We start from the raw sequence: 9,151 nt of genomic DNA, 5'->3' as shown, positions 1-9,151 counted from the left end.
ATGAGCTAATCCAGGTGGAGGTGATGGCGACATTACGCATGAACGGTAATCTCTGAGATTAGAGGTTTGCCGTTTTCCACAAATAAACCAAAGCGTTGGCAACGAGACCTTCACATTTGAACGTAGATTAAGGATTCCTGAAGAGTCTAATATAGTCGTTTGACATTTGAGATATGTTCATTTTCTTTTACACACTTTCACTTGCTCACTTACTTATTCTCCTGGTGTTGTTTTATAGACACTCTGAATCCGTTCTGCTCAGCGTCATTCAGTTAACAGACTCAGACTCACGCGCTGCGAAAACAGACGCGCGATGCGTTCTGACATGTCACGCGCGCCCGAGAAAAAAAACTGCCCGTGACTCAAGCGCACGAGCTGTTAACGGCGCGCGCGCTTAATCCAGTGGTACATGGGATTGGGCGGAAAGAGTCGGTTGAGGAAACACGGGATTGGGTGGATGGAAGAGTCAAACTGCTGCTGATGAGATGAATCCACATCACTTCACTTCACTTTAGCTCATCTGAGGAAACGCACGCAGTTTCTGTTCGGCTTTGAATGAGAAAGAGACATTTTTCTGCCCATAGTATTGACCTCGTCGGAATTAATAATTTTATTGGACAAATAGTTTACCAAATAGAAGAATATATATATATATATATATATATATATATATAAAAAAAAACATTTACAATTGAACAATGGCTTTCATGGTGAAACACGTAGTCGGCGGTCAGCTAAAGAATCTGACTGGAGGTCTGACAGAAGAGAAATCTGACGGAGATAAATCCGACTCTGCTACTAAAGGAATGACACAAGAAGAGTTTGAACAGTACCAACAACAACTAGAGGAGGAAAAGTAAGACAACCCTTTCCTACCTGCTTTAAGCGTATTTCACTTAAATACGTTGATTTCATGAGGTTTCTCTTGAATGGAATGTTGTGGTAATGAAGTGGCTGTACCGAGAGCGTGTGGAGAGGGGCGCGCATTTTTCGCGCTTCGCTGGATCTCTCGCGCGCGCAGCTGCTCATTTCGCTCAGGGAGATTCCTGCTCATTCATATATGAATAATATTCCACAGCATTACTCACATCCACAGGACTGTCCAGCAGAACTGCGTGTGTAAATTAGAATTTTGCCCTCGCTCTTTACATAATGAAAATAATTAAATTACGTTGCTCCAGACGTTGGGATGTTTTGAAACAAATTTTTGTTTCATTCTTGTATATTAACACTGTATATTTATATATATTGTGTATTCTAAAATATTATTAATTTATTGGTTTAAGTGTAAATACAAGTATGCATATTAATAAATATAAAAGTATATATATATATATATATATATATATATATATATATATATATATATATATATATATATATATATATATATATATATATATGCATACATTTAATTATGCATCATGTGTCACTCATAAAATCAGAATGATTATTATATTATTAACCCAAAATAATTGTTATATATGTTCTGACGAATGTAAACCCAATCGAAAAGAAATAATGAAAGAGATGATTAACTGTCACAATAAAATAAATTATGAATACTCTGGATGTACCATTAATGTATACGATCATGCTGAATGAGTACCATGTTACATGCTTCTCCAAGGTACTTCAAAGAATACCATGGCATAACATGGGACATGTGTAAAAAAAACATAGTATTGCAACGGCACCAGTGTTGGGTGTAATGCATTACTAAGTAATCAATTACTATGATTAAATTAACTTTTCATTGAAAAGTAAAGTAAGGGATTACTATCTATAGAAAAATTCGATATAAAACTAGGGCCGTAGCTAGAGGGGTGAAACATGTTAATGATTCTAGGGGCCCAAAGGTCCAGGGGGGCACCACAATCAATTCTAAACTGTATTTTTTAATAGGAAAGGGGCCTAAAGCAATATTCAGTCAGGGGCCCCAGATACCCAGCTACAGCCCTATATAAAACAATAGTGAATTAAAATTTTACTTCTTATGTTTAAATGTATGTTTTCTAATTTCATGCAGCCCCCTTAAATTCTTTGGCCAGTTCAAGAATAATGTATTAGATTATATATGATTTATGAAAAAAATTAAAACAGTTTCATGTCTATCCTTGTATTTTTCACCTGGTCGAGGTTGATTGGTTTTAGAAAGTAATTTGTAATAATAAGTAATGCAATTACTTTTCAGACAGAGTAATTAGTACAGTAATCTAATTACACTGTAGAAGATGTAATTTGTATTTTTTTTTATTTTATTTTTTTAGAGTAACTTACCCAACACTGCACGGCACATGTCCAAAAAACTGGGTATGACATTATGGTAAATATCCAAAAAATATGGCCTTTCCATGGTAAATTTCACAATTCATAGTGTTAACATCGTACTATTTCTGGTACTTTTTTTGTTTGTTAGTGAAGATCAATGTATTTTCTGCTGTAGGGGGGATAAATGGTGTCATATAAAATAATTCTATGAGTACACCTGAGGAAAAATACTGTCTGACTGTGAATTGCCTCACTTGAGAACATTCAGGAAACCAACAGAACAGAAGAACAGATCTTCTGAAAGCTGTATCACTTTTCTCATTCTGAGCAGAACAGATGCATAAATACAAAAAAATTAAAAACACTCACTGGGATTTTGTGTATGGCACATAATATAAGAATAACAAAAAGTGAGGACATTAGAATCATTACTGTATATAATGATCCAGTACCCCAGCCAAAAAAATATATCTTTATTTCACACGTTTTGTCTTTAGTTAGAGGGCTGACAGCCAGTGCAGGCATGAACAGGTGGCCGTGTTGACACGGTTTGCATAACTGCAGTATTTGGAAAGTTTTGATTTCACAGAATTCAAATGGCTGTGCCGAGCTCATCCGAATGATAGTAATCCAACTAATTTCTTCAGAGAACAGATTTTACATGCTGAGACACCCGTGTGAAACAGCCCATTTAAGACTGTTGACTCTGACAGAGACTTGTGCGTTTACTCTTTGAATCAGCCAAACCACCATGATCGTCTCAAAGGTTTTTACTTCTTACTGATATAGGGGATTTTGTTTAACTACCTATTTGTTATAGTGAACTGTACGTTGTGTGTTTGAGAGTGGATGAGCATCAGCCCGACTGTCAGCGCAAGTCTAAATCCCTGAGATCACTCTTTTACACTTCTCCTCTAGTAAGTAGTCATTTGACAGACACTTTTATCCAAAGCGACTTCCGGTGCACTTATTTCAACGACAATCCCTCTGAAGTAACCGAAGTAAAATACAAGTTAAGCTCTATGGACAGCAAATCTGACATGCTGATGATTACCACAGAAAATTATTTTGACTTGTCCGTCAGTTTGTGAAAACAAGCCAAATTTGCATTTACAGAAATGCACTTATTGTACATTGTAAGTCTATGGGGAAAAGCATTGCAGCGGAATAAACACTCTACAATGTGCACTGTTTATTGAACTATGCACAATATATGTTTAGACAGTATAGCCACAAAACAAATAATACAAAAAAAATGTCAATGTAGTAACCTTTTACTAACTGTCATGACCATGTAAAGCTGGTACACTAGATAACTTTCACTTAATACACGCTAGGATACTAAAAAGGGATCTGATATTTAAAGTATTGTTTATGTGGAGCAAATTCTACCTAGAGGAATTACATTGTAATGTATAACCAGTTGTTCAAGGGCATTACTGGGATTAAACCAAGATTATTTAGCAGAGATGGGCCACTTCTATTAAAATGATTGGCAGAAATTGGAACGCCCAACGCTTCACAGATGTAGAAAGGAAGTCCCTCACAGGTAAAAGAGCCCATTACCTTTTAGATAAAGACTTCTGCCTTCCAATCAACTCTAAAACACGCATGCACATTAGCTTTACAAGCTAGAAAAATTTGTTTTTCAGCGTAATCTGAGGCAAATAAACACAATTTATGGTTCCAGCATTGTCAGATTTAACTGCTGATTTTAAATATGTCCTTTAATCGTAATCTTGACCAACCGTTTTGGAGATTTCAGGGTTCCCCATTCAAAAGATAGATGCTTCACTTTCATCACTAGAAATTGCTTCCCAAGAGCATTCCAAAGATGGCCTCCAGACTTAGGATTAAACCAGCATACTTCCAAAATACTGTCATTTTTTTTTAACTCAGATTCAATGGCCTGGTTGTTGCTCAATCACCATTTGCCTGTGGCCTTTAAATTTGTCTAGTCTGTTATGACCTATCACATCGCATGACCTTTAACAGCACAGAAAAAATCATTCACAATCCAACTTTATTTACGGTTAACCAAACATCAGTGTGTTTTTATAGGTATAAACAAAAAATAATGTTCATAAAATCCATTAAAATTATTTTTATATTTGCTTACGAGTAGGTTGTTCCCCATGCCCATTTCATCTTGTTTTCCACTATCGTGTGATTCATATTTCACCTTAGAAAGCAATTACCATTAAACTAAAAATCAAGTTAGATTTGTATTATGTCTGAGGTGCTTTGATCAGTGCAAACAGTTGCACTTTCCAACTTATCGCAGAAGGGAGAAGTGTTTGGGAAACCTGTTCGAATTTCTTTTTTACAATTCTGTGTGGTGATGCTAAATTTCACACTTGGTGTAACATAACTGACCAGAATTATGTGTTGCATAAATATATGCTACAAAGCGACTTAAAATCCAGTCTGTCTGCATTTTGTCATGAAAGCTGTTTTTGAAGGGATTTTAGTTTGTGCCAAAGCTTAAGAGTTTGGGTTTGACATGAAAAAAAAAAACTAAGGAAAATAGTGCTGTAATCTGAAAAACCTAAACCTTTTTAAGTTACATTTAGGCAGTTCTGTCAAATTTCTTTTTTTTTTTATTGTTACTAAAGTTGAGTCATTGGAGTCTTATATGATCATTGTAGAGCTGTTCAGCCATGACGTCAATTTGTAGGCAAACCCGGAAGACTAATTCGCCATGGGTTCCCTCTGGATTTTCCTATGGGTTTTATAATGGGGTTTTCAACTTATTAATAAAATAAGGTCTGGACTTATTTTGCTCATAAGTTTAAAAAACCCATTATTAAAACCCATCGGAAAATCCAGAGGGAACCCATGGCAAATTCTCTTCTGAGTTTTTGGACTACAAGATGAACAGCTCTATTGAAATTAACATCTGGAAAATGAGTCCTTCAAAATGTCAGCACCAGTGGAAAAAAATTGTTACATAGTTAGAAAATGTACATATGACTATTAGATGACTATTAGCTTGAGCGTGACATATAAGTCTTACAGAACATGCAGGTGCATAAATTATCATAAGCAGCTTGTGTGAAGAATTAATCTTGTGTGAAATCTTCAAATTACCATGGGTGTGTTTGACGTCTCTCCGTTCTCATTTCTCCCCAGGGAAGAACGAGATACCAGTTTTGCCCAACGGAAGGCGGAGAGGGCGACAGTCAGATCTCACTTCAGAGACAAATACAGGTTACCAAAGGTAATGCTTAATGAAACTCTCTTTTGTCACACTGGGCACAATCTTAAAGCGATAGTTCACCCAAAAAAGAAAATTATTTGATTGTTTACTCACCCTCATATTGTTCATAACCAATATGACTTACTTTATTTTATATTTGAGGAATTTTTTACATATTGCAAATTGTCTTTCTCATACAATGAATATTATAGTAACACAATTGCTTTGTGTGTGAAGAACAAATCCATATTGAAGTTATTGTTCCCTGATAATCTCATTTCCATGTGTCCACATTCATATTTAGCTCCTCATGATGCATTGCATCAGGTTTGACGCCAGTTTCGAGTGTCTTATTACCAATCATCATTGATGTCAAACCTGGAAGTTTTCTCATCATCAAACCTATCAATAGCTCATACTGATGGTTGCCTGTATTTCAGAATGAGGTAGATGAGACTCAGATTCAGGCTGCAAAAGATGATGTTGAGCTCCCCACTGAACTTGCCAAGATGATAGCTGAGGACAACCAAGAGGAGGAACACAAGCAGTCCGTCCTGGGTCAGCTGACCAACATCCAGAACGTGGACATGAACCATCTAAAGGGCAAAGCTCAGGCCACGCTGGAAGATCTGAAGAACTCTGCTGACAAGTGTTCACTGATGTGATCTCTTTCTTCCTAGAAACCTTCTTCTTTCCTTATCTACTATACTGTATATCTTCTCCATCATCTCACTGTCATACAAACATACGCACACACACTGACAAACATCCATACTCGCACATCTAGAGTGGCTTTTATGGCAGTGTTGTGTCATAATTCTAATATTGTTCTAGAATTTTAAATGACTTTTGTGTACTTACTGGGTGACTCTCACAAAACCTGTCAGGAACATGTCCTGATCTTATTTCACCCAAAAATCTAAGAAAATTAAGTTTTGTTTTTATTTTTTAATTGTTACATTATTTTCATAACAATTAAACACATTTCCCCCCTAAATTCACATTACGGTAATGCATTTTTAATTTGCATATTTTTAATAAGAATTTGTGGGAAAATGTCTCATAAAAAAAAAAATGTCACTATGCCAAAAAATCTTAATGGTCTTAAAAATATGCTTGTTTATCTTAATACAAAAAACAATTTCTTATTTTATTTATGTATTATTTATTATGCTGTGAAATCTGACCTGGACATGTTTTAGTGAAATTCATACAACTCTGACAGGCCTTTCATCAAAAATAGACACCCTGCTCTTATAATCCAATTTAAACCTGCACATCAGCTACAGTGTGAACGAATAGAACAATCAGGTCCATTAAAGCAATAGTGCTCGTTCACAATACTGAGGATTCCTTATAAATGTGACTGCCCCTGAGATCTATTAAAATGCTTATGGGTGCAGGATCAGAGGATAAACCCAAATCCTTTTTGTCCACACTTACCCCCTTTTCACCAACATTGTGCCAGAGCTAATAAGCAGCCAGGAGATCTGTGAAGAGGTGTACGATTAGAGTTGAACAATGACTGACTGTCTGACAGACATAACTGACTTAATACATAACCTAACTGCAAGTGAACGTGCTGCTGCATGGTCTTAATTTTGTCCTTCTAGTTTTGAGAATTTACATCCAAATTAATTTAGTTTTGCGTCTTTATGCCATCACAAGCTTTACCGCAATTCACAGCATTCAATTCACAAACATAATATTTATAAATAAACAAATTTTGTTTCAAACAGCAAAGGAAAATAAAGAGAATATTTGGGTAAATTTGCAGCGTAGCAGAAATAGAAGTAGATCTCTTACGTTACTGATTCCACAATGTACTGGATTGAGACCAGCCTGTTTAAAGGGCCCTTTTCTCTGGCCTAAAACCTCAGTTTTTTAGATGGAAATGTGTGGAACAGTGCCAGATTGGGTACAGACACCATGCTTGTGGAAAAGGGGTAACTTAAACCTTTTACATTTGACCTTGACTTTGCTGTGGTTAACACCCTTTGACCTTTCCTTCAGTGGTGAAGTTTTGTGCAGGTGGTTTGGTGTTGTCTTGATGCAGATGTTGACCTTTTGCTTTCTGGTGGTTCAGAGAGGTTTCCTCTCTTGCTACAAGTAACAATATTAGCTGAAATATTACGCTGCAGGCGTCAGTATGAGGTGGAACAGTGCGAATGAAAGCTTTTTATTATTTCATTATATATATATATATATATAAAAAAATATATTTAAACTGAAGCACTTTCATGTAGTTTGTGTTTTCTGTGACTTGTGTCTGTTGTCAATGTGTTCTAGATAAAGCCATGCAGGGATTTAGATTTTTCTGGAGAGACTGACTGGAGTAATAAGCTTTCATCCTGTGATGTTTGCAAACAAACAAAAAAAAATAGCAATATTACAGTCTTTGACCTAAATACAGGACAGAGGTGATAGCCAATAACATATTGAAGTCTGAAATTAAAGTGTTGAAATTAATTTTCCCTTTAATTTATCTTACCTGGTAGTTTATAGACGTATTCAATTCCTCAGTTATGGCTAGAAAGTATTGTTTGGCGTTGATTTTACTTATGCCCTCAATACCTTAGTTGTTACCCTTTTGGACTGCATAAGTAAATAATTACTAATGTAATGTAATACTGTACTTATTCTGATGTAATTTCCAGATTTTTGATTGATTGTTGAAACTGTAATAAATATGTTTGGACTAAGACTTGGATGCATGTGATATAACTTGCTTTCAGCGTTTGACTAATGTATCACAGCTCGCAACTGGTGCAATGCTGTATCTTACCAGCAGGTGGGGTCATTACCAATAAAAACACAGACGTCATCGTCCAAAGCTACCTCGCTGCTTAGTCAGTAAAGGCATATTTCACCGAAAAAGGAAAATTCTGTCATCACTTACTCATACTCATGTTGTTCCAAATCTGTATGATTTTCTTTCTTACATGGGAGGAGACACAAAAGGAGATACAAGGCAGAATGTTAGTCCCAGTCACCTGAGGAAACTGCCTCTTCAGACCGCCTTACAAGGTAGCAAGCTTTAGAGGTAACAAAACAGATATTTATTGTTATCAGATATTGCTTATTTCCTGGTAAATAAATAAAATAAGTTGAAAAAAATCAAAATGTTTATAAATTACATTAATTTCCTTTAAATTAATGATTGTGGGATATTCTAGGCAGTACAGGACGTGTGTTGGCTTAAAAACTGACCAGATGAATGCATTTTAGTAGACGGGGTGTGATGCAAACAATGGATTCAGACGTGCCGTGATGTCTTACAGGAGCTTTTCTTCAGGTTTTCCACACACCCAATGAGTTCACAAACACACTTTTCACATTTCATTATGTATAAACTTTCTGTTGTTGGAAAGTTGACAGATGTGATACTTCTTTTTAATGAAAAAGATTTATGTATATTTTTGGTGCTGTAACTGTAACCTTTTCACCATTTTGAATCACCTTTTGGATTTTGTGCTGTTCACTTCAATAGTCCTACGGTGTGAAATTATTATTATAATTTTTTTCAAAAGTACAAATATTCAAAGTTGTCTCACAATTAAAATTAATCTCATAAAACTGCAAGGATAATTTCTACACAAGAATATATAAATATATATGTATTGTTTTGGATGGAGAATACTGTAGCCTAACAATAAAGGTGTATTTTAACTGAATTAATTA

At 35.5% G+C, this 9,151-nt stretch overlaps 1 protein-coding gene across 1 annotated transcript; it reads left to right on the top strand.

The window, feature by feature from the left end:
* Positions 1–271: 271 nt before the first annotated feature.
* Positions 272–9,106, top strand: cplx3b (complexin 3b). Its single transcript, XM_052151882.1, has 3 exons — positions 272–856; positions 5,404–5,491; positions 5,911–9,106. The coding sequence occupies exons 1-3, from the start codon at positions 699–701 to the stop codon at positions 6,133–6,135; spliced, it is 471 nt and encodes a 156-aa protein (XP_052007842.1). The 5' UTR covers positions 272–698; the 3' UTR covers positions 6,136–9,106.
* Positions 9,107–9,151: the final 45 nt, after the last annotated feature.

This window comes from Xyrauchen texanus, chromosome 21 (assembly GCF_025860055.1).
Source record: "Xyrauchen texanus isolate HMW12.3.18 chromosome 21, RBS_HiC_50CHRs, whole genome shotgun sequence".
Lineage (NCBI taxonomy): Eukaryota > Metazoa > Chordata > Actinopteri > Cypriniformes > Catostomidae > Xyrauchen > Xyrauchen texanus.
This window is presented reverse-complemented; position numbering and strand designations above follow the sequence as displayed.

What these genes read in the sequence shown, in the direction of transcription:
- cplx3b (XM_052151882.1), top strand. Translation starts at nt 699, where the DNA reads ATGGCTTTCATGGTGAAACACGTAGTCGGCGGTCAGCTAAAGAATCTG. An exon ending in CAACAACTAGAGGAGGAAAA is followed by an intron (nt 857 to 5,403) that starts GTAAGACAACCC and finishes ATTTCTCCCCAG; the next exon opens with GGAAGAACGAGATACCAGTT. An exon ending in ACAAATACAGGTTACCAAAG is followed by an intron (nt 5,492 to 5,910) that starts GTAATGCTTAAT and finishes CCTGTATTTCAG; the next exon opens with AATGAGGTAGATGAGACTCA.